This window comes from Pelodiscus sinensis, chromosome 4, assembly GCF_049634645.1.
Source record: "Pelodiscus sinensis isolate JC-2024 chromosome 4, ASM4963464v1, whole genome shotgun sequence".
NCBI classification, from domain to species: domain Eukaryota; kingdom Metazoa; phylum Chordata; order Testudines; family Trionychidae; genus Pelodiscus; species Pelodiscus sinensis.
The window spans coordinates 67613354-67638510 of record NC_134714.1 but is presented as its reverse complement, the minus strand read 5'-3'; the positions used below and the strand labels follow the sequence as shown (position 1 = coordinate 67638510).

Genomic DNA, 25157 nt, shown 5'->3' with positions numbered 1-25157 from the left:
GTATGTAATTCATGTTCCTGAGGTACGTTACTGTACTCATTCACCTGTCTACTTTTGTATTATTTAGTATGATAGGAATACCAATTTTACTATAATTTTAGAAATGTGCATCTGCCTGTCCTTGAGTCCGTTTGTTCAAGAACTCCTAAATGGTAAAAGCTAGGACCAAATTTGATATGCAGCTTCCTCTTAAAACAAAGCAAGATCAGGGTTTGGTTATGCCAGGATAATGTGATGTGCTGTTTCTCATAAAATGAAAAGGGAGGGGTCTGGCAGGAGGGAGTTATACTGCAGAATGACCAGAGAGAGGCAGCAAGGGGCCAGAGATGGGTACCAGGACAGCTATAACCCAATTGGGCTGGCAAGGGTAGAGAAAGAGCGGACAGCTATCTACAGTAGACTTCCGATAATCCGGCACCTTTGGGACCCAGGTGGTGCCGGATTATAAGAAATGCCGGACTATGCAGGACTATCTGGCAGGGGCGGGTCTCGTCGGAGGGGAACAGCGCAGCAAGGGCCGAACCCTCCGCCATTTTAGAAGAAGGCAAAGCCTGCCAGCTGCGGAAGCAGAGAGGGGAGAGAGGCAGGCAGCCGCTTCAAGAAGTTCTAGTCAATTACACTGCCGCCGTTGGATCAACAGGCTCTCAATCTACCTTTCCCCTCTACTGCCTGGGGTGGGGTGGGGGTGCTGAACCCTCCCTCCTGTTGCAGGGAGGCAAAGCCTGCGAGCGGCAGAGCCACAGAGGCAGCCAGAGGCAGGCAGCTGTTTTAAAAATTTCTAGTCAATTACACTGCCCCAGGCTGGATCCACAGCTGACAGGCTCTCAAGCTACCTTTCCTCTCTACTGCCTGGAGGAGGAAGGGGAGGGGAGGGGAGGGGAGGGGCGGGGCGGGGGAGAGGTGGTGGGATGGGGTGGGGGTGTGCCAAACCCTCCCTCCTGTTGCAGGGAGGCAAAGCCTGCGAGCAGCGGAAGGGGAGAGGCGGCGAGAGGCAGGCAGCTGCATTCAGGAAGTTCTAGTCAGTTACACTTACTCCGACTGGATCCACAGCCGACAGGCTCTCAATCTACCTTTCCTCTCTACTGTCTGGAGGGGGGGGGGGGGCAGGGGAAGGTAGGGGTCAGTGGGGGAGGGGGTGGGGGTGTGCCAAACCCTCCCTCCTGCTGCAGAGAGGCAAAGCCTGCAAGCGGCAGAACCAGAGAGGGAGGGAGAGGCAGGCAGCTGTTTCAAGAAGTTCTAGTCAATTACACTGCCCCGGCAACAGGCTCGCAATCTACCTTTCCTCTACTGCCTAAGGGGAAAGGGGGCGGTGGGAACGGGTAGATCCGCAGGTGACAGGCTGCTGCTGAAACTCACAAGAGATCATCTCCCCTCCCTTGTGAGGGGGCAGTGTAATTGACTAGAACACCCCCGCTCCCTCCCCCGCTAACCCTCCCTTCCCCTGCCCCCCTTCCTCCAGGCAGTAGAGAGGAGAGGTAGATTGAGAGCCTGTCGGCTGTGGATCCAGCCGGAGTAAGTGTAACTGACTAGAACTTCCTGAATGTGGCTGCCTGCCTCTCTGCTCTCCCCTTCCACCGCTCGCAGGCTTTGCCTCCCTGCAACAGGAGGGAGGGTTCAGCACCCCCCCCCCCCCCCGCCCGCCGACATCCTACCCCAGGCAGTAGAAAGGAAAGGTAGACTGAGAGCCTGTCCGCTGTGGATCCAGCCCAGGGCAGTGTAATTGACTAGAAATTCCTGAGGCAGCTGCCTGCCTCTTGCCCCCTCTCCACCACCCTGCAACGTGACGGAGAGTTTGGCGCCCCCGCCCCTGCCGCCGACCTCGGTCCCCTTCTCCTCCCTCTCTCCTTCCCCTCCCGCCCCCCAGAGGCAATAGATAGAGCAAAGATAAATTGCAAGCCTGTTGCCTGCAGATCCAGCCGCAGTTAGTGTAATTGATTAACAACTTGAAGCAGCTGCCGGAGCACTTCCGGGTTGCAGTTGGTGCCGGACCATCAGTCGTACCGGACCACTGGATGCCGGACCACCAGAGTTTTACTGTACTATATATTTTGGAGAGTTTATCGGTCTCCAGCTGGGGGAAATGCACCCCCTCCCTCAGTTGTGCTTGCTGCAGTGGCCATGGACAGAGGCTACTCACCTGGCCCCAAGCTGCTGCGATGAGCAGGCTGGGGTAGTCCTCTTTCTCCATAGGGAAGCCTGAATACTGAACCCCTCATTCCCAGCTCCACCCAATAACAACAATTTAAATTAAGAAAAACAAAGCTGATTTGAGTTAAGGATTCAAACAGATAAATCTTCTAGTACATAATAAAGAGGAAAAAAAGACATCTAATTTAAATGTAATAACTGTCCGAGACAGAACATCAGAAATGGCTGCCCGTCGCAGGGAGCCATAGCCTGTAATACCTCTAAAGCTGGTATAGGGGGCTCTGTCTGTGAGGTGGAGTGTTTTCCATATAAGGGAATGTAAATTAATAATCTTCCCCTGCTCGCTCCACCCATTGCAGTGAAAGATCAGCCAATGGGCTGACTGGTGCTCAGGCCTGCTACTCCACCCACTGCAGCAAAAACCAACCTATGGGGTGATAAGTTCACAGGCAATAAAACAGGCAGGCAGCCCCTCTCTCACTGGGGATTCGCATCGAGTGAACGCCTGGCCTGATCACCCAGACGCCTTGTACCCCCCGCTCTCGAGTTTTACTGAGCGTACTCCGAGTTGGTCGACCCGAGTGGAGATAGTTTATGAGCATGTGACCGGTACTTGTGTTCCTGCTGTCTCCAGAACTGGTATAAGCCCCCCCCCCCCCCCCCCCCCCGGCCCGTCATCATCCCTATCCTAATTGATTTTTTAGTTGTCCTTATTGCTTGTCAAGTGACAGTGGTTAAAAAGTTACTAAGTTAGTTTATAAATAGTTGGTTTAGGTTTTTTACTGTTTCCTTGTATAAAGTTGTGTAAATAATCAGCCCTATGGACAATACCAGAGTTAATTCAACTGTTCCTAACCCCTGGGCAGTTATTGGGAATTATTGTGATTTAGAAAAGCCTCAGGGAATTGTTTTGTGTTGTCTGGCAATCTGTTCAATTTTTGTTCTGATGATTGTCTGGCACCACCAAAATAAAATCAGTTTGTGCTTTTTAAAACCCCCAGTTGTGGTCTCATCCTTTCCGGCATCCCTTCAAACCTCGTGTATTACGGGGACTGACAATAACTTTGTGGTTTCTCCCTTTGCCATTAGGTAAGAAACATTTGTCATTTTAAGCTGTAAACAGAACAAACTTCCAGTCAAAATGCTGTAGGCAGAGTCTCTTCTAAATGATACTAAAACACAACAATCAAATTAAATCTCTTGTATGTGACAAATCTTCCATATGTGGTACGCAGACATTGAGAGACAGCTTTTCACTTCATTATTTATAACCATCACAGCAGAATGTGCATTTCTCCAGTTTATAGAGATCTAGATAGATAAGTAGATGTTTCTGTATCTGGTATGTACAGTTTCTTACCTCTCTGGTATAGCTGTTCAAGATGTGAAACAGAGGTATTATTTGTAGATATGTAAGTGCCAAGCAGCTAGAGAATCTGGCCTTGCAGTAGCCATACATTTGTACTCATGGATCTCATGAAAACTTACTGAGGAATAAAGCTTGCGAAGAAATCCAAATATTTAGAGTCTTTATTCCTTGGGCTGTGAGTAGGCTGGCCCGGATACTCCCTGGGGTTGACCGATTCCACCACCAGGAAGTTTGGTGCCAGAGGAGCGTAAAAGGTACTCATGGTCCTTAGTTGGCACAAGGCAATTTCTTTCTGCCCTCTTGGAAAAGGGCAGAATAGATGAGGGAGTCTGCTGCAATCTTGGCCACTGTCGCTGGTTTCGCCTGGCTGAGAACCCCAAAGAGGTAGTCCAAGGCCTCCTGCACTTCCTCTGCCTAGAGTTCAATGCTGGTCACTACACCACCCTCTTTAAAAAGTCCTGATGGGCCTTCATGTCATCTGATGTGACCACAGGAGGGGGGCGCCATGAAAGCCTCTTCCGCCGGTGGCGACAAAGGCTTTGCCCATCTAGCCCTCTTCTGTTGACATAGGCTGGTCGCCTGTCCCCTCCTCCACTAGAGGAGTTAACTGTTCTGACTAATCCCAACACATGTACACAGACAGTGCATGTGTGTGTGTGGGGTGGTGCCAAAAGGACCAAAGCCCCAGCTACTGAGTGGGTAATGTGGTGCTGAACCAGGAAACCCCAGGGGCTTTGAGAGCACCAGTGTGCCAAGTCACTGTGAGCGGGGCACCCTGAAAAGCAATCTGCCGGCTGAGACAGTTTGGGGTGCAGAAGATTGTGCCAGGGCAAGGAGATGGGAGTCCAATGCAGCACTTGAAGCCCACAAGCAGGAGAGTATGCTCTGCTCTCTCCGGTACTAAGAACTGGGTGATGATGGCAATCTCTGTGACAAATAAATGCTCGACACCAGCCCAGAAAGCTATATTGGGCTTGTTTAGTTTAGAACAGAGAAGACTGAAAGGGGATATGATGGGGTTTTCAAGTATCTAAAAGGGTGTTACAAGGAGGGAGAAAAATTGTTCTCCTTGGCCTCTGATGATAGGACAAGAAGCAATGGGCTTAAACTGCAGCAAGGGAGGTTTAGGTTGGACATTAGGAAAAACTGCCTAGCCGTCAGGGTGGTTAAAAACTAAAATAAATGGTCTAAGGAGGCTGTGGAATCTCCATCACTGGAGCTATTTAAGAGCAGGTTAGACAGTCATCTGTCAGGGATGATCTGAGATTGCTTGATCCTGCCATGAGGGCAGGGGACTAGACTCTGGGACCTCCAGAGGTCTCTCCCAGTTTTAGTACTCTATTATTCTGTGATCCTGGGACCCACTCCTGACTGGCAGTGACCGGCAACAAGAAGTTGACTGTCAAGAGGGACCTATAGGCAGTGCGGTCACGCCTAGTGTAGTTCAGTACCACTGAGCACTGAGCACATACACCTATGCTGAATAGACATGAGCAAGCATTTGAAGAATCAATCATCCAGATGTGGAAGATATGAATTCCCTTTTTCCTGAGGTACAGAGTCATCACAACCATACGTTGGGTTTAAAAAAAAATAAAAAAATCAGACACTCCCCTCCCCTCCCCTCCCCTCCCTTCGGACAGTGACAAAAGAGGCTGCCGCAAAGCAGCCTGTGTCCGTGGGGAGCTCAGACCCCCCCCACGGTCAGAGGCAGCTGCCACCCCACGCTACTGCCTCTGTATCAGAGATAGCAGTGCAGGGTGGCAGGCAGGCGCTGGCCTGTGCAGAAGCTGATTTTTAAACTAGTTACCCTCGCAGACCACCTCCCACCTGATTAAGAGGCAGCAGGGCGGGGTGGCAAGTGGCTCCCTGGGAGTGCAGTTCTGAGTGCACTGGCTGCTGGCCCCACCCCTGGGGACTATCGAATTGTAATGTAACTGCTAAAATTTGATGTGGTTACACAACTATTCAATTACCTGCTAGCTAACATCCCTAGTGTATGGATAGCTCTGGTTCGACACAATGCATAACCTCCTGTGATTCAGGAGAATCACTACACAGAAGTAAGTGTTCTGATGGTCCATGGCAGCAAGCCAGTCTGTGATTTAATGTGAGGATGACAGTCGTTAGAGTGACCATCCAGGACCTCATGTACCTGATATATATGTTATTGTTGCAGAGACTCCCTTGGACTTGGGAAGCAGAAGTATAAGAAATAATCCCCCAATTCTGTTGCTGCAGAGGAACCTACTCCCACAGTTCCCAAATTTTGCAGAGGTTGAATCTACTCAAGAAATAATGACTCAGGAGAGGTGTGTCTGAAAAGGATTGGGAAAGAAGGTGGGGGAGAGGGGTGGAAAGGAGCTAGATGACAGAAGGAAGATCACAGAGAACTATCCAAGGCAATCAAGCCCAAATATCATATAAACAAGCCAACCTGTCCAGAGAGAACAGAAATGTAAAAATCATGACTGATTGCTGCCCTGGACACACAAGTCAAAATGCACACTTAGTGGATGCCAGGAGATGGGACAAGTTAACTGGCTGAAACCAGAATCAAAAGGTTTGCCTCCAGGATCTATGACCCTTCTCCAGTATATTCCTCTGCGCTGAGGGAAGAGACTGCCCAATGAAGTGCTGTGAGCAGTGCTGCTATGTACTGCTGTGGTAGTGCCTCTGCACCACCAGAACACACCAGAGACAGAATGGATCACAAGCTAAATATGAGTGAACTGTAACTCTTATTGCAAAAAAAAGCAAACATTCTGGGATGTATATGCAGGAGTGTTGTAAGGAAGCCACGAGAAGCAATTCTTCTGCTTTGTTCTGTGATGATGAATATTGTGTACAGTTCCATTTCAGAAAAGATGGATAAATTGGAGAAAGTCCAGAGAAGAGCAACAAAAATGTTTAAAAGTCTAGAAAATGTGACCTATGAAGACAGACTGAAAAAAACTGGGTTTGTTTAGTCAGAGAAGAGAAGACAGAGGGGACATAAGTTTTAAGTACATAAAAGGTTGTTAACAAGGAGAATGGAGAAAGTATTCTCCTTAACCTCTGAGGATAAGACCAAAAAAAAAAAAAAAAGCAATGAGCTCAACTGCAGCAAAGGTAGTTTAGGATGGACATTAGCAAAAAAAATTCCTGTCAGGATGGTTAAGGCATCTCTATCAATGGAGATTTTTAAAAGCAGGCTATTTAAACACCTGTCCGGGATGGTCTAGAATACTAGGAATGTGTACGAGTAGACGAGTTCTTGTCTACCTGATAAGCCTAGGCCTAAGCTGCCTCCCTTGCTGTATGAGAGACAACAAGGGGGAGGGGGGAGAGGAACAGGAGCCAGTGCTGCCTTCCCCGCCTTCCCTCCTCCCCCTGGCTGCCTCTATCTACTGCACAGAGGCTGCTCCAGCAGGAGCCCGGCTGCCGCCAATAGGGGCTGCTGAACCTGGTGCGAGCCAGGACCAAGAAGTCCCAGCTCTGTCCCAGCTCATGCTGGTTCAGGACCTACTCCTGCGGCAGCTTTGCAGTTTAAATGTAGGAGCCAGGCTACCTGGGCACCCAGTTCCTACCACATTTAAACTGCAGAGCCACAGCAGGGATAGCTCCAGGACTGGCACAAGCAGGACAGAGCACCTTACCTTAATGGTGTTCCATGCTACCAGGGAATGGTTTGACAGACCTGCTCAAACTTGTGTGCTCAAAGTGGTATGCTACTGGTCTGCTCTCTTTTTAGAGGAGACTCCATGAGCCCTGAGATGGTTTCAGGAGACTTCTTCAGCACCCATAAAAACAATGGACAGCTCCTTCTCCTCTTGGGGGAAGACACACTGGAGAGCAGGGTGACTCAATCACCAAGTACAAAGATGACTATCAATCAGAAATGGGCCTCAGTGCTAAGACAGGTCTCACAGCTTAAGTGCTGCTTCAAGGCTTAACTCCAGGCCTGCTGACAGGAGAAGGGGAGGCGGGGGAGGAAGGGAGCGAGGGGCAGTTGCCCCGGGGCTAGTGATTCAAAGCCAGCTCTCCCTGGCATTGGCTCCTGCTCCCCCTCCCTGCTGCTTCTCTGATAGAGGCAGCAAGAGAGAGGGAAGCGATGAGTATATGCTCAGGGCCAGTCCTATCCAATTCGTGGCCGCAGACAACCACCGGGGAAAATTTGTCGAGCCAACTCTCCCCCCTCCCCCCAACTTCCCCATGCCAGGCAAAAGTTGTTGATCGCAAAAAAAGGGGGTGGGGGAGGAGGAATGCAGTCATGGTCCCTTTAATTGCCATGTGTCCTGAGCTGGCTTCCATTGGGCTCTGTCGTGGCCCCTTGAAAATGGCAGCCCCGGGCGAACACCCAGCTCACCCGCCCCTAAGACTGGCTCTGCAGATGCTTATCAGGGAATCAACTACTAGACTAGTTGCTTACATCCCTAAGTCTAACACATTAACTTCATTAACACTATCTATGGTATTAACAACTATGCATGTGAAGCATAAAAACCTCAGAAAATTGGGAAGTAGAGAATGTGAGATGACAACCACACAGAGCTCTGACTCCAGCCACAGGTAATGAGATGGAATTGCGAAGGAGAGGGGCTTGGGGCCTTATATGTATGGGAGTGGTTACAGCTATTAAGCACAAGCGCCAACCCAACTGTACTGCTGGGCAAGATTCTCTGGCTCCAATGCACTGGAACACATGCTACATCTATTCAAAGAACCTAAGTTTTCTTCAAAGGTCTGCTGAAATGAATTTTGCCTACTCCCCCAAGAAGGAAGAAACTTTTGATCAGAGAATCCCCCATACAAGCTTTTCCTCTTTAAGCAGTAAATGTAATAAAAAAAACTTACAACTTCGCACCATTAACAGGTGTTTAAGCTAAACTTGCATTTTATAACGTATTTCAAAATCAAATTCTCTTATCTGTCATATTAATGAAAGTGAAGTCAAAACCTTTAAAAATGATTTAATATAGTTGCTGTTTCCCACATGCAAGTAAGGCACAGATTACTGATACACTAAAGAAATGCAACTTTGATTTGTTAGCTTACCTTCTCTGCCCATGCAAAATAGCAATTGATTTTTTGGTTTAAACACTAGCATGTATTTATGTCTATACACACACAGCCACTCTCAAACATAAAAGATTGCCTTCTTAAGTAGGACTGTACTGAAATAAAATGTCAGACAGCAGATTTCTGAGTCTAACAGTGGTGTATATTATCTTAACTGCAGTAAGAAAAATATATAAATAAAACTTAAGTTTTTGCCCTATCCTCATATGACCTTAAATTAATTTGGTGCTCAGAAAAAGGAGACTTAAGATAGTGAGCACTGTGCCTGCCAGTATTTTCTCTACACTATCAATAGCTGCAGTTCGGGGCAGAGTATGGTCAACTATGCAATGATTTCAGAATGTGCGCAAACTTCTAATACATCTGTCTGGCTTCCATATGATCTAGGCCAAATCTGAGCTCAGGAGACCACAGGGGAAAGTATTAACAGTAATACCAAGATAATGTGACAGTTTTGTCAGGGAGACCAAACCACTGAAAAACTGGAATTGTGTACCATCAGCCTGTTGTTTTGGGCTCCCTTTTACTCACATTCTTTACATGGCAGGTGTAATTTCAGGTCATCTCAGTAAGAAGCAGACATTCTGATATGGATTAATGTGTGTTCTCTAACACTCTGATCTATGACAGTGCTATACCAGGGATGTAACTCCTTATAAGTGCAAGCACAAATGAGGCATTAAACTTACTTTTCCAAAGAAGCCTTTGAAGAACTTCCTTTCCTGGAGGAACAGGGGGGACAAGTCGAGTGCTATTACTGTAGGTAGCTAAAGTGTCCCAGAGTTTCAAACCAACAAGCACATACCAAAAGAGTAGGGGAATGGAGGGAAAGTAAGGGGTGTTTAGAGTTATCCACAGAGGGTGCGACAGGCAAATTGGAAAAAAAAACAATGAAAATGCAGATAAACAAGCTTGACATGGAATGCTAGTAAGATCAGAGACTACAGCCCCCAAACTGGTGAAAAGCAGGAAAAAAAGAGAACCGAACCTGAGACTTAATTCCATGCAAAGTGGTTATTTTCTTTACAGTCTGTTTAGTGAGGCTATAAACCAAACTTGGCAGCAGGCATGGAAATTAAACAATCTAGGTTCTAATCTAAGACCACTGAGAAACGTAAATTTTTAATTTTTAATCACATCTAGTTTACTTCACACTAAAATAATGATTCCCAAGATACATGCTTTGTAAATTAGAGAAGCATTTAAACTGGTACAGCACAAAGTTAAACACGGAGAAAGTCACTTTTGGGACTCCATTTCCACCATAAACCAGTTTTTTGAGTTCAGAGCAAGTTTTTTATGACAGTTCTAGATTGAAACTTCTGACGGTCTGCTTCTGTGTGTTCCCTAAATTTCCTCTGAAAGCCCAGGAATTTTTGCTGGTTTTGAAGTTGAGTTTTTTTATTGTAACTGCTAAAAATGTTCACTTATTTCAGAAGCCCTGCCTTTTTAAATAAAAACTGTTCAATCCAAACAAAGAATTACATTTAACAAGTACTCTACAATATGGATCATTTTTGTGCCCATCTTTCTCTCTCTTCCCCTATGTATTTGGGAGTCAGATACCCCCTGCCTGTAACCTTGAAGAGCTTCTCTATCTTTGCTTTAATTGTCCACTTTCAAGATGAGTTTCCTCAACACTTATTCTGAAGCCTTCCAAAGTTACCTATTTACATTCAGAGAGGAAACTAGGTATTTATCGTATTTAATCAGTTCCTCAGTTTGAACAAGGCACCACTGAAGTATATCCAACAGAAGTCAGCTAGCAGAGGGAAGGTGGATCTGTGAACTTATTCAGTGCTCTGTATCTCTTAGCCTGGGCCTGATTTCGGTGGCAAGAGTGTTAAATAAAAATGGACAAGTTAATTGGGTAAGATGTGCAAATTTCATTCATATTTTATTGGCTTCACCTTTGCAGCCTAAGCCTAAGAAGAGACTAACACTCAGATACATCTGAGGTAGGTACAATCTCCTTGAACTAGAACCCAAAACACCTGCTCATTCATATCCCAAGTCTATATGCATGTCCAGTTGAAAATTAAATAGCAGGGTCCTAAAGAGCACGATGCTGCCTGTGCTATCATTCCAAATTATTTGCAGACGTGGCACACTATGCCACAAGGTCACAAAATTATTCAAATTAGAATGAGAGTTGGATTAGATAATCCAACTCATCTCTTTGCCAATGAAAGATTGTTTACTACAGTATGGCTCACAATAAGGTTGGTATACCAGTAGCCAGCAGAGCATACCTCTACCCCATGCGAAGAAAAAAACTCATCTTATTCCCCACTGCAGTTTAAGACGCCATTTATATCAATGTACCAACAGTTAAGCCAGTTAAATCCTTATATTCTAAAGATGTGTATGTTCGTACATATTCTGAGATTTCATTTCAAATTTATTATAATGTTGTGTCTAACATTTAAACAAAGCTAAGGTTATGACACCAGGCAATCAAAGACAGGAAACTCAAAACTGAGAAGGGAGCAATCTTAACCTTAAATTTTCTGACTTTTTTCCCTTCATTCTCAGCCTGTAATTCTTTTCACATGTGATTACAGGCAGTCCCCAGGTTACGTACAAGATAGGGACAGTGGGTTTGTTCTTAAGTTGAATCTGTATGTAAGTCGGAACTGGCGTCCAGATTCAGCCGCTGACTTACATACAGATTCAACTTAAGTACCCCAGGCATCCCCAAGTCAGCTGCTGCTGAAACTGATCAGCGGCTGATTCCAGGAAGCCCGGGGCAGGGGCTTCCTGTAGTCAGCCACTGGTCAGTTTCAGCAGCGGCTGACTTGGTGACGCCGGGGGCAGAGCAGCTGGGGTGCTGCTGGGTTGGTCCAGTAACGCCGCCACTCCTCGGCGCTACTGGACCAACCCAGCAGCACCCAAGCTGCTCTGCCCCAGGCGTCCTGATTCAGCCGCTGCTGAAACTGACCAGCAGTGGCTGAATCAGGACGCCTGGGGAAGAGCAGCTCGGGTGCTGCCGGGTTGGTCCAGTAGCGCCCAGAGCGGCGCTACGGGACCAACCGGCAGCGCCCGAGCTGCTGTACCACAGGCGTCCGGAGCAAAGCCGCGGAGCACGGGGGCAGCGGGAAAGCCCAGATGCGCCGTGGCTGTGTCCTGCTGCCCTCGGGCTCCACGGCTTTGCTCTGCTTTGCTCCCCCTCTCCCTGGTCTGCAGACCAGGGGGACGGGGAGCAAAGCCGCGGAACACGCGGGCAGCGGACAGCCCAGACGCGTCTGGGCTGTCTGCTGCCCGCGTGCTCCGCGGCTTTGCTCTGCTTTGGTCTGCAGGCCAGGGAGACGGGGAGCAAAGCAGAGCAAAGCCGCGGAGCTCGCGGGCAGCGGACAGCCCAGACGCGTCTGGGCTGTCCGCTGCCCGCGTGTTCCGCGGCTTTGCTTCCTCTCCCTGGTCTGCTGGAGACTAGGGAGACGGGCCCCGTTCGTAACTGCGGATCCGCGTAACTCGGGGACTGCCTGTATTTAAATGTTTACTATACATTTTACTTTAAATATATGTAAATTATTTAAACTCAGAGGTGTTCTTACATAAGGTTTATATCAACAAAGAGATTGATTTTTTTAAAGCAAAAACTCCTATATTTATTTGGACAGGACATAATAGGTAACTTTAATATTAGTAGGGGAACTAACGAATTAATCAGTGTAGTATATCTAATGAAATAGGGCTGAATGCTGCTGCCAAGTTGAGTAAAATCTATTGTGCTAAACTAAGTAACAGCTTTTAAAAGATGTAGCAGAAGCTCAAATTCACCAGAAGCTGAGTCATTTTCACAGGGATGGTTAATCATTAATTTTGCTCTCAGCAAAGCTCTTGTTAAAGATGACATTTTTTCTTTAAACACCTCAGAAAAAAGTTAATGGAAAGACAACATGCAAAATGTTTTATAAACAGAATTAAGAGTTAATAGTTTAGAAATAACTAATGTATATTTTAAAATCAATTAAATTATGTTTCTTTTACCTGCTAAAAGAAGAACATATATTAAAACAAATGTACCATTTAAAAATGACAAGTTAGAAATTGGTAGTATACACTAAAACAACTTAAAACCAAAACAGTTATGACAAGACAAGAAAGTCTTTGTACAGCTCCTTGCACAAGTCAAATACAGAGACGTGCAAGTTTAACTCCGGCATGAAGTTAATTTACTGCACTGCACATTTAATTGACAGTCAAGTAGTTTCAAAAATATATGGTGCCTAAGTATCACAACATTAACATATGTGCAATTTAAATCCAACTGATAATACAGTCAAACAGAAACGTGCAAGGCCATTGTTCACATTAAGTAGAATCAAACATTAATAAGATGACAAATGGACGTAAAGACCCCTTAACTAAAAACAAGATTGCTATGCTACTGCATCCAAACAGAACAAAAGGGGTTAAAAACAATGACATTCTAATAACAAGTCTCAGAGAGGTAGCTGTGTTATTCTATCTGAAAAACAAAAACAAAAACAAAACAAAACACAACAAAGAGTCTTGTGGCACTGTATAGACTAACAGCTTTATTTGGGTATAAGCTTTCATAGGTAAAAATCATCTGATGGAAGTGATTTTTATCCACACAAGCTTATGTTCACATAAATCTGTTAAGTCTATATAGGTTCCACAGGACTCCATTTAAATTCTAATGAACTCAGTTTCTATTCTACTGGGGAGACATTTGCAGTAAAACCATGCTTACTTTATTAACCTGTAGTAATAGATTATGGTACCATTACAGAAATTTCTTTGGCAAATTTATACAGTGCTCACTTTGAATTTTTGTTTCTAATTTATTTTTCTAAACTTCCAACATAACATGAAAGTACATTTTTAGCTAGCAGGCAAACAATGCTGAAGCACTGCTTTTATCTTTTTCTGGCTATAGTATATCTTGTTGACTACTCATGGGATGGAGATAGAAATTACAGTATGTTTAGATGCATCTATTTCCTCATCCAGATGCAATTTTAAGCAGCACATGAGATTCATTCTTGTAGTGCACTAACTTCATAGGCCATGACCTCGCTCCTGCAAGATTTTATACTGAAATCTTTGACATTCTTCATGTATTCAAATTTGAAAATGAACGTGTTCTCATTTATCACTCTCAAACTATATGTTTGGCACAGTGCAGATATCAGTGCTAGCAGGGTTTCACTATTCACAAGCTTTTTTTTTTAATGGCTGGAATGGTTCTTTTAATTGAAGTAGAACAGCTTCAAAGTCAGACCTGTGAATTTTAGTTCTGCAAGACACCATAGTGAATATACTATAATCAACTAATAGATGACAGCAAAATCCACCCCCAAATCAGGTGATATTTCCCACCTATGTGTTTGGGAAATCAATTTGTATTTTTAGGAGAACACTCAAAAAAGACTAAAAATGTATTTCTCAATGAGATTCCTGATTAACATTCTTCCTGAAGGATTCCAGAATTTTGTTTTGAGTAAGGCATAAGGGATGGAAAACAATACATAATGTATTTGCTAGACTTCATTGACTGCAGTCTAAAAAATGGGAATTTTGAAAAATCTCACACTATTAAAACCTATATAGAAAGAAAAAAAAAAAAAGAGTAACTACTTAATGAGTGGGCAGACAAGCAAGTGTTTTGACAGCTCTTGACTGCTATTACCCCCTGCTTGTAACTAGCTATGTCCTTGCTCCATATTGACTGGATATTGAAAAAACAGGACTTTTTTTTGCAAACAACATCAGAGTGGCAAAAAATCAGAACAGGAAAGGATGAGAAGGTCAATTTATCAATTTAGGACGAGAGCAAGAATTTCTAAGGATTGAATTCTATTTTTGGATGTCAAAATGCTACTGCCAGAAAAAAAAACTTTTATTTTAGTAGTATTGCATATGGCAGACACAAGGGCCTTAAAAAGTAGAGCTTCAAATACAGGCAGTCCCCGGGTTACGTACAAGATAGGGACTGTAGGTTTGTACTTAAGTCGAATTTGTACTTAAGTCGGAACTGGCGTCCAGATTCAGCCGCTGCTGAAACTGACCAGCGGCTGACTACAGGAAGCCCGAGGCAGAGTTTCTCTGCCCCAGGCTTCCTGGAATCAGCCGCTGATCAGTTTCAACAGCAGCTGAATCTGGACGCCTGGGACAGAGCAGCTGGGGCGCTGCCGGGTAGGTCTCCGCAGCGCCGCACCTCAGCGCTGCGGGGACCAACCCGGCAGAACCCCAGGTGCTCTACCCCAGGTGTCCCCAAGTCAGCTGCTGCTGGAGGGCCCCCAGCAGACCAGGGAGACGGGGAGCAAAGCCGCGGAGGGATGCGGGCGGCGGGACCTCGGCGCGTCTGGGCGGTCCCGCCGCCCGCGTCCTCCGGAGCAAGAAAAGCCCCGTTCGTAAGTACGGATCCGACTTAAGTCGGATCCGCGTAACTCGGGGACTGCCTGTAATCTGATTCCGAAGACATTTGAGAGAAATAATCCAAAAATAAATACCAAAGGATGGTGTCTTAAATTCTAATGACAAAAGCCAAGTGAACTTCGATTTCATGGAGTTTCACTATTAAGAAAATCCCTGCCAGAAGCAAGCTCAGTAGTCTTATAGTAGGTAGCATGGATGTGTATTTTATGTCAATTTCTCAGGGTTCAAGCTGGCAGACAGGACCAGGTAAACAGTAACAAACAGGCAAGTGCCCTTGTCATACTTTGAATGAGCCTCAATAAATATTTCAAATACCTCCTTTCCATTCTTATAAGCAGAAAAGCTAACTCCACTTTGAATGCTGCATTAAGTCTGGAAGATTGTCCACAATTTAGAGAAATCAGGCTATTCAAGTAATTAAACTATTTACAAAGAACATATTTAGCTGCCCAAAAGAAAAATATGCAAACTAAGTTTTATTTTCAAATGAAGTTTAGTATAGGAAAAGACAGTTACCAGTATTGTAACTGGTATTTCTTAAGATTTGTTGTTTATGTTCATTCCACATTAGGTGTGTGTGTGCTCATCATATGCACCGATGCCAGAAGTTTCTCCCTCAGCAGTATCCACAAGGGAGCTGGCATCCTAGCCCACATTACACAGTACAAAGGATGCCATCCAGCTCCCCCTACTCTCAGTCTGTTTTTGGCACAAACTTCAACCGCGAGGAAGTGATGCAGGCCATGGAAGGGACATGAGCAACACATCTCGAAGAACACCAGTTAAAGAACAGATTAACTATCTTTTCTTTGAGTGCCTGTTCGTGTCCATTCCACATTAGGGGTACGTCTAGACTACATGCCTCCGTCGACGGAGGCATGTAGATTAGCCAGATCGGCAGAGGGAAATGAAGCCGCGATTAAAATAATCGCGGCTTCATTTAAATTTAAATGGCTGCCCCGCTCTGCCGATCAGCTGTTTGTTGGCAGATCGGGGCAGTCTGGACGTGACGCGCCGACAAAGAAGCCTTTCTTGATCGGCACAGGTAAACCTGGTTTCACGAGGCATACCTGTGCCGATCAAGAAAGGCTTCTTTGTCGGCGCTTCGCGTCCAGACTGCCCCGATCTGCCGACAAACAGCTGATCGGCAGAGCGGGGCAGCCATTTAAATTTAAATGAAGCCGCGATTATTTTAATCGCGGCTTCATTTCCCTCTGCCGATCTGGCTAATCTACATGCCTCCGTCGACGGAGGCATGTAGTCTAGACACACCCTAGGTGACTCCAAGTAGTACATGTTCACAGCCATGCAGATTGTAATACAGCTCTGTTGAGCCCAGCATCGTCTTTGGCCTACCTAATCATGGCATAATAGGACATGAATGTGTGGACAGAGGACCATGTCACAGCTCTATAGATGTTCTGGACTGGGACGTGTACCATAACAGCTGCCAAAGACACCTACACTCTAGTCCAGGGGTGTCCAAACTTTTTTCAAAGAGGGCCAGATTTGAAGAAGTGAACATGCGTGAGGGCCGTCCCCGCACTCTCAGCCCCAAGGCGGAGAGCCCGTGGGGTCGGAGGTGGGCGGAGAGCGCAGGGCACGCCGGTCTCACGGCGGCCCGGGGGCAGGGCGAACCCGCAGCCGAGCGGGGGAACAGGGCTGCGGACGTGCCCTACAGGGCAGGCTCTAGGACCGCGGAGGCCATGGGCGGCGGCGGCGCGGTCGGAAGCGGCGCACTGGGCGCGCCAGTTCAAAAGAGTGCCGGGGAGCCAGGAGAGGGGGAGGAATCGGGGGCCGTATTAAACCGGAACACGGGCCGCAATTGGCCCGCGGGCCGGACTTTGGACATGCCTGCTCTAGTCGAATGGGCCCGGAGGATTGGCAGCGGTGGGACCTTTGCTACCTCAGAACAGGTCCTTATGCAAGAAGAAATCCTCTACAAGAAAACCAGTTTGCAGAGCAGGGAGACAGCATGTGCTGATTTTTTCCATCCATTTGCAGAATAATTTTATGTGCACCGAGTCACATGCATGTGCACCACCAATAGGAACAAAAATCTAGCAGCGAGTTCTCTGCTAATCAGCTGGGCAGTACTGGAATCTCCCCTGAGCAGCCACATAAGCACCCATCTTACAGGGAACAATACTTGCTGGGTACCACCAGTTCAGATATGGCTCTGGTACACAGCAAGGCTTCATACAGATGAGACAGCCTCCCAGGCCATCAATGCCATCTTATAAGCACCGAAACCTGCCCCATGGCCCTACTCCCAGTGGCAGCTCCATGATACCCTTGGATCCTATGGGGGTTCATTCTGCCCTCCCAACCTGTCCGCTCAGTATTAGAAGTTTCAGACAGTCCAGTGATGTGAACAACTCAACCCTCTAAGTGCTTGAAGCCTTAGGGGGAAAGGCTCCCCAAGTCCATATGAACGAAAGGAATCAATCTTCTGGACCATCAATGGGTACCTTGGAATCTGTAGCAGTGAGCTCCTCCTCCTCGCCAGACTAAGCTATCACCAGGGATCCTCAACAATGTTCCCTCTAATTGTTTCCATCCTTGTGCAGAATAAATTTTGGCATGTGCAGATGTGCACCACCAGTAGAGAAACATGCTGCCAGCTGTAGGTGTTCTGCTAATCAGCTGGGCAGCACCTGAATCTCTCCCAGGTGGCTACCCAAGCACATAGCACACAGGGAACACTGAACAAAGCTAACTACTGCTAAAAAGAGATGTAAAATCCCAATTAATCAGTTAAACATGTTAACCTACTGTTTAACCACCTAACCGACTAATCGGGATCCCAGCAGTACTGGAGCAGCTACCTGTTACCCAGTAATGATGCTTATCGGGTGATGCTTACTGGGTAATGGTTAGCAGTAGAGATGTGAACATTTAAGGCAAGGGTGGGCAATAATTTTTGGTGGGGGGGCCGCTCCAAGGTTTTGGAAAGTGGTCAAGGGCCACACCTTTCTGTGGAGGGATTGCAGGGTCTAGGATGGAGGTTGGGCACAGAAGGGTGCACAGGGTAACGCACTGGGGTGCAGGAGATGGTGTAAGGTCGGAGAGGAAGTTTAGGCAAAGGAGGGGGTTGTGACCTGGGTCAGGGGACGGGGCTGCAGGGTCAGGGAGGGGGCATGTGTGCAGAAGACGATTCTGGCCTGGGAGAGGGGCTCGAGGAGGTGGTGCAAAGTCTGGGAGGGAGCTGTGACCTGGGAGAAGGGGAAAAGGGGGTACAGACTACAGAGGGTGTGAGTGGTGACCTGGTGCAGGAGACTGGGCTGCAGGGTCGGGGAGGGTGTTTGAATGCAAGAGAGGATTCTTGTCTGGGGGACGGATGTAAGATGAGGGTACAGGGTCTGAGAGAGAGTTGTGACCAGCGACAGGGGGATACAGAGAGTTTGGATGGTGACCTGGGGGAGGGAGTTGGTGTGCGGGAGGGGCTAGAGTGCCAGAGGCAGGCTGGGAGGGAGGCAGGCACTTACCTAAGCCTGCAGTACCCCCAAAGCAGACTGGGCTTCCTGCCTGCTGCAGACCCAGATCACTTAAAACTGCAGGCTGCTCCCTCCATGTAGCTCTCAGCTCCTGGAGGAGGAAGAGGTTTGTTGCTGACCCCATCCCCCAGGCCAATCTCTCAGCTCCTATTGGTTGGTTGTTTCCAGCCAATAGGAGCTGAGAGGAGATTGGCTGGGGTCAGTTCCAATTGCCCAGTTGTTTCTGGCCTCTAGGATCTGAGGATTGGGCTGGAGGCAGGGAGATTGCATGAAGCTTCCCCCTCCCTGCAGAACAGACATATACAGGGACTGAGCTTTAAACTGCACAGTGCGCCTGATGGTTCCAGCAGGGTGGTATATGGGCTGGATCTAGCCCCTGGGACATATTTTGCCCAGCCCTGGTTTAAGGGCTAATTAACTCTATTAACTATTTTCCCTAAGTCTACCAGGACTAAAGTTCCCCAAAAGAAGCTAAGCAACACTATTAAGAACAGTGAACGTACTGTGCACCATTACTGGCGACAAGAAGGAATTGAAGGTGGGAAAGTGGGTGGTGCCCCTTAGATCACACCATGAAGACGCCATTCCAGAGTGCTGCAGACACACCCCTACGGACACTGCTGAGGGAAAAATTTCCAACACCAGTGCATATGGTGAGCACACAAAGCTAATGTGGAATGGACATTAAGAAGCACTTGAACAATTAGTACTTCAAGCAAGCCAATATCAGATATCTGCTCTTTTATGGATTCCAAAGAAAGAGTATGCACTGTGGTTTAAGAACTTTTAATGAATATGCATTTCACTAATTTTAAGGTTAGCCCTACTTAACTGGCTTTTGGACTTCAGGGTTTTTATAAACTACCAGAGCACCCCACTCCTCACACAGTACTTCCACTGGGGAGAGGATAAGTAAAAAAAACTAAGCTACACAACAGATGTTAGTATGCATCTGAAGTGACAGGGCTAACAAAAGGAGCTTAGGTACCTCACTGATGAGAGAAGTATAAGAACATATATAGGAACAGGAGATGAAGACAAAAATGAATACAAATTGTTTGATCAGTCTGTATTTGTGTTTTTAGCTACATACAACACTAAGACCAATAAAAGGATAAATTGCCTCATTTACATTATCATTTGTAACCCAGTTAGCAAAAATAGCAACTAATCACTACTACATGAACAGTTGAGGTGTAGATTTTACTTGTTTAACTGACCAAGGCAGAAATGAAAGAAAAGACTTAATCTTAAATCAGTTCTGAAACTTTATAGAGTAACAAGAAGAAATCCAAAACAACCTTCTGTTATGTATGCTAGCAGAGAAGAAACACAAGAGACTCAAGTGAGAAACCACAGACACTCACCAAAAATGTCTGGCAACAGATGCCTTAAGTTTGCAAAGGTGCTGCAATACCACCTGCTTTCAATAATTCTGCTGCACTACTGAACATAAGCTCTTCAGTGAAGCAGTTTGCGGTATACATGGGAAAGGTATACAGGGGAAATGATAAAAGGGACTGGAATTCTGTATACACCAGAGTTAGGATTATTCCTATGTTGAACTTCATTTTCCCTCCTCATCAAGATTTTTGGAGCCCGATTCCATTATAAACTGACCAACAGGACTTCATTACTTTTGCAGAATTTTGTGGCCACAACACTAAAGCAAATAGATGACAATCTCCTAAAGTTAGTTGCTAAAGTAGAAAGCATTTCAACAAGTGCCATTCACAGGAACAATGCTTATAGAAGCCAAACTAAGAGCAGCCCACCATACTGACATCACAACCAGACAATCTTTTAGTTCATTTTGAGCAGATCCAAGCTTGGCATGCATGAAGTAATGCTACTAATTTATTTTGCATAGAAAAGAGGAGACCAAACCAAGCAGCAGCGCTGTGTGTAATCAAGTGTGTATTAAGTCACTTGTTCAGGGAGTGCAATAGTACCGGTAAGCAGCAGAATGCAGAGGAAGAGATCATTCTTCAGATCTAACTAATGCCAGTAAAATAAGATCTTATGGATACCAATTCAGTATGGATCACTGAAGTCTCCACCTTTTTCTCTCACCCTTATTTGAAAATATTTATTCACTACTACAACCAGGAAGAATAGACTTAACAGTCTCACCTTCCCACTCCCAGATTAACAAGTGCCTCTAATCATATGCATCAGGGATGTAAATTGTTAACAGATGAGGCTTACCAGTTCTGGTTATCTAGTAGGGGATGGAGCAGCTCCAGCCCCGCCCCAGATAGGGGTTTGCTCCAGCACCACAGTGCCCAATGCAGGCAAGGACTGCTCTGGCCAGTTGGCCAGCACAGCTCCTGTCCAGGGCAGGCCTAACCTGGCCTCCCCACCACAGGTTACATGCTGGGTCACGGAGAGCACCAGCCCTCTTCCTAAGTAAGTCAGCTTCGCTATAGGCTCTGCAGCATGAAGCTTATATATAAGCTTTATGCTTCAGAGCCTGCATCACGTGCCATCACTATGATTTTTAGCAGTTACACAGTTACATTTTTAAAAAACCTTTTACACCCCTAATACGCAGTGTCTCTTGTAAATGAGACAACTGTTTTTCTTACATAAAGTGAAAAGTGCGCAACCTGAAACAGGAATGCTATTACAGAATCAAAACCTTTTGGCGTAACATTCACAGCATACGTGCCAATATTTGGATGAAACAGAAATACATACAGATTTCAGTTTCTTCACAGCATCTTCACAGACATGCATTCCTCTGGATTCATCCACTTCTACATGACCCAAGTACTGCAAAGAAAAAGAAAAAGTCAGACTTCATGGAGCCACTTTTAATACTTATATGCTTACAAAAAGCCACTCACCTCTCACCCATACCATTTTAGATTAGATGAAAGACAGAACATACTGAGTGAGCTGAGACTCATATTGGCATATCTACAATATGGGTACAGGAATTGGTGATCAAGTATAAGTGGCTTTCTGATACTGGACTGTATTTTTTTATATGACCCAACAATAAGAAGGCAAACAGTAAAATTTACTAAGTTCAAACCATCTCAGAAAGACACTTGAACTATGGTAAAGAGCACTATACCTTGCGCGCTTCCTACTAGTAAGCAGAATACTTTAAGAACTTTTACTTCCACTGCAATCCAAATTAAGTGTTCAGAGAAAGCCCCTAATATAAAATGAAGCTTAAGATTACTTCAATAACAAAAGCTAAAAGCTATAAAATAAGGGACATTTGAACTGAATATAAAATCACAATTCATGTAAAAAACAGAAGATTCACCAGCAAATAATGCAGGAGTGCTGTGTGATACTGTTAACATGGGTTACCATATCTTTTATTTCAGCAATCTATTCCCACCATTTAATATTTTATTGCAAGGTATCTTTAAAACTTCCAGTTGTAGAATTTTTGCATAACATAATATAGAAAACAGCCAATGAACTGCATAATCAGAAATAAGGTGTTTAAATTACCATTTCATAGGGCATTAAGAAATGAAAGACATACTATAGGCTGAAGCTCTCTCATCTGGCACTCTCCAGCCTAGCAACATCTGTAGTCTGGCATGATTTTAGTTAGCTGGATGTTCCACTTATGGATATGGATTTTGACTAATATCTTATTTTCATGGAAACTGTCCCAGTTGCACTTAGGGATTTGGGATAGTTCAATGAATCTTTGAATTATTTGTGCATCTCATTTACACTAGTGTAAGCAGAGTGTTTCCATCTACACCGATTCTACAAATTTAGAGCGGTTTCTCGGCAAGTTAGCCCCTGCTTAGAAAGAAGAGAAGCTGAAAGGGGTATATTACCTCATGTCTGACTCCAAGACAACCAAAGTGTTGCCAAACCTTTTCTTGAAAAGTCACAGACTCTGATTTTCACCAGGATTTTATTTAAGATAGCTCTGTCACTGCTGATTTGAACACAAGTTTCAGAAGCAGTTTTATACAGCATTTTACATCAACTAATGGGGTCATTATTGCACAACAAGAGCAATTGCCTGCTACAGAAGAGCACAATCCAGACTTCAGTTGACATCAGCCATCAACAATTTATAAAAAAGGAGAAATCACACAGTTGTGCCTTTCCTCTGTGGGAAAGGACAGAGAATGCACTTTCTCTACACTTGCACTTTGAGATATTGAATGAAAGACACTAAGTATTATGTTCATCATGTCACAAGTTAGCAGCCATTGACTTCAATGGATGGAATGTTACAAGGGAAATTGAAAAAAAAAAAAGCAAACATGTCAGTAGCCATTGTTGTGTTCTACAGAATCCAAGCATTTACCAATAATTTGTCTTTTCTGCTGCAAAGAACTTTCAAAAATGTGTTATTATTGTCTTATTAACTAGCTGTTAGATTATAAACTGTTGTCTTCTACGCTGAACTCTCTCCATTCATTCATCTTTAGAAACCTTATTTCTCACTCTTAAAATGTGGAATTCACCTCCAGTTCAAGAGGAGAGGGATACACTTTCAGCTCAAAAGGAGAGGCATATATATTTAACCAAAGCTGCCATTACCATTTTACATATCACCTGAATTAGGCCATCATACAGTCATAGGGCTTCTTGCTTCTAAAACGTAGAAGATACCTTTACAATTCCCAGCAGCTACAAAATTGATGACCAGGAGGAAAAAATTACTTTAGGTCTAAAAAAAAAACCTAAGTTTAGGTTCAAGTCCTATCTTACATTAGAAACGTTAACGAAAGTGACTAGATATACCTGCTAATGAAGCAACAATTATAATTTTGTAGACCTATATTTCACATTGTGATGAAACATACAATTACTATCCAGACACTTCCACTCTGGAGAACAAGATTTAATTCTTGGCCTGTATCAGAGGTGAAGAGGAGTTCAGTGGTATCAACTTACGTAGAGTTTCTCCTCAAGGTATTAGATAATGCTGGGGCAAGTCAAAATGGGCCAGTAAACGACCTCAGTATGAAAAATGTGTGGCTTAAAGTTGGAAGCTGCTGTCAAGTAAGGAACATACAGGGTAGGATACGAAGTATATAGTCAAACTGCTACCCATATGAGATTTTTGGGGACACCATCACGTTGCCCCCATCGAGCACATCATACCACCACTTCTGAAGTCTCCACTCAGAAGAGGCCTAGAGGTGGAATAGCAAGCAGATTGCATATCAGAATGTTTGCATCTCTAATTTTGACCACTCAGTTACTGACCTTCCAGTGATATGCCAAACACTATACATCCATCTCCTAGCTGTTCATCCTATATACCATGATATTCCATCTTGAGGAAGTAATGGAAAAAATAGTGATTTCCATCTCTATAACTAGTGTGACCAAAGTACAAAAAGTTTGAGTCTGCTGATTTCCAGAATCAACTACTTCATTCCAATATTTCTTAAGTACATGGTTTTTCCCACATCCAGGATATATGCAAGTCTGCACCAGCACCATATTTCAAGAACTTCAGTTTTCTTGGTCAGCATTAACTTCCCACAATTCACATGCATAAATCATTAAAAAGATAGAGGTTTGTACATTTTGAGATGCCATGGTTTTTCCATACTTTAAAGAGGGCTAAAAGATGAGCATGTCAATCCTAGTCTTCTTCCAAATTCTTTGGAACAGACTGATTGGATATATATGATCTTGAATAATTAAACTAATTTCTTTTCAGCTTGTCCATTAATTGTGATGTCGGCCTACATCCTGTTTTTCTTAGGTTGGGTCAACATACATGCATTTTGTTTTCATCATATTCAGAAATAGTCTGTATTCCTCACTAGCAGTTATTACAAAGACGCCAATATTTGCTACAACTATGAGTGCAACGCAACAAAGAGCCTTATGTCATCACATTATCTGAAGTCAGTTAAGACATGTTCATCAATGGAAATCCCAGCTCTCTCCATCCACACTGTAAAAATCTGCAAAAAAAATAGGTCTCATAATAAATTCTGGATATCTCAAAGATGCTTGAAACAAAAATACACCCTTGTGTCTCAGACTGCCCAGTGGAAAACCACTCAGATTTATTGCCATTAGCATTGTGATCTCTTGGTGGTAGTGACTTCGAATATGAGGATATAAAGCCTCAACATCTGCTAACACTCTCCAGAGATGGTTGTGTTGAACAGTATGATACTTACAAAGACAAAGAAGCACATGATGAACGGATGATTAATATAATCTGTGTCACAACTAGCGCTGTGAACCAATTAAAAATAATTCATATTAATTGAATTATTGAACAGAATACCATTTATTTATATGTTGGGGACATTCTTCTATATTTTCAAACATATTGATTTAAATTACAATAAGAATACACTGTGTATGCAAATATAAGTTCTAAAAATATAAAGTGAACAGCACTGTAAACCCACAGTGGGGGAAGAAGAGGTCAGCCCCGAGGGGGCGCCTGTGCGGGCTTCCCTGCTCCACGGGATGGGGGAGTCAGGCCCAGAGGGGACGCACAACAGGGGCTTCCCTGCTCCGTGGCAGGGGGGAGTCGGGCCCAGAGGAGGCATGCAACAGGGATTCCCTCCTCTGGTGGGGGGGGGGGGGGGCTGGAGAGAATCCTGGGAGGAGGCTGGTGCAGGGGAGACTCTGCCCCCACTGGCACCCTGCCTCCTGCCACAGAACCCTGTCCCCTGTCCTCCCGGCACCCTGTTCTCTCGCCC

General features: G+C 45.0%; 1 protein-coding gene across 5 annotated transcripts in view; it reads right to left on the bottom strand.

The window, feature by feature from the left end:
* The window catches only part of NUMB (NUMB endocytic adaptor protein), a 124552-nt gene that overhangs the window by 21874 nt on the left and 77521 nt on the right, over window positions 1-25157 (bottom strand). For 3 of the 5 annotated variants that reach the window (XM_075927268.1, XM_006128599.4, XM_075927269.1), the window contains 2 exons: window positions 21184-21258; window positions 9268-9300 (listed from right to left, as the gene is read on the bottom strand). In XM_075927268.1, coding sequence (XP_075783383.1) covers window positions 9268-9300; window positions 21184-21258 — 108 coding nt within the window. The remainder of the gene's footprint in view (window positions 1-9267; window positions 9301-21183; window positions 21259-25157) is intronic. The other 2 variants (XM_006128597.4, XM_075927270.1) reach the window with 1 other exon arrangement.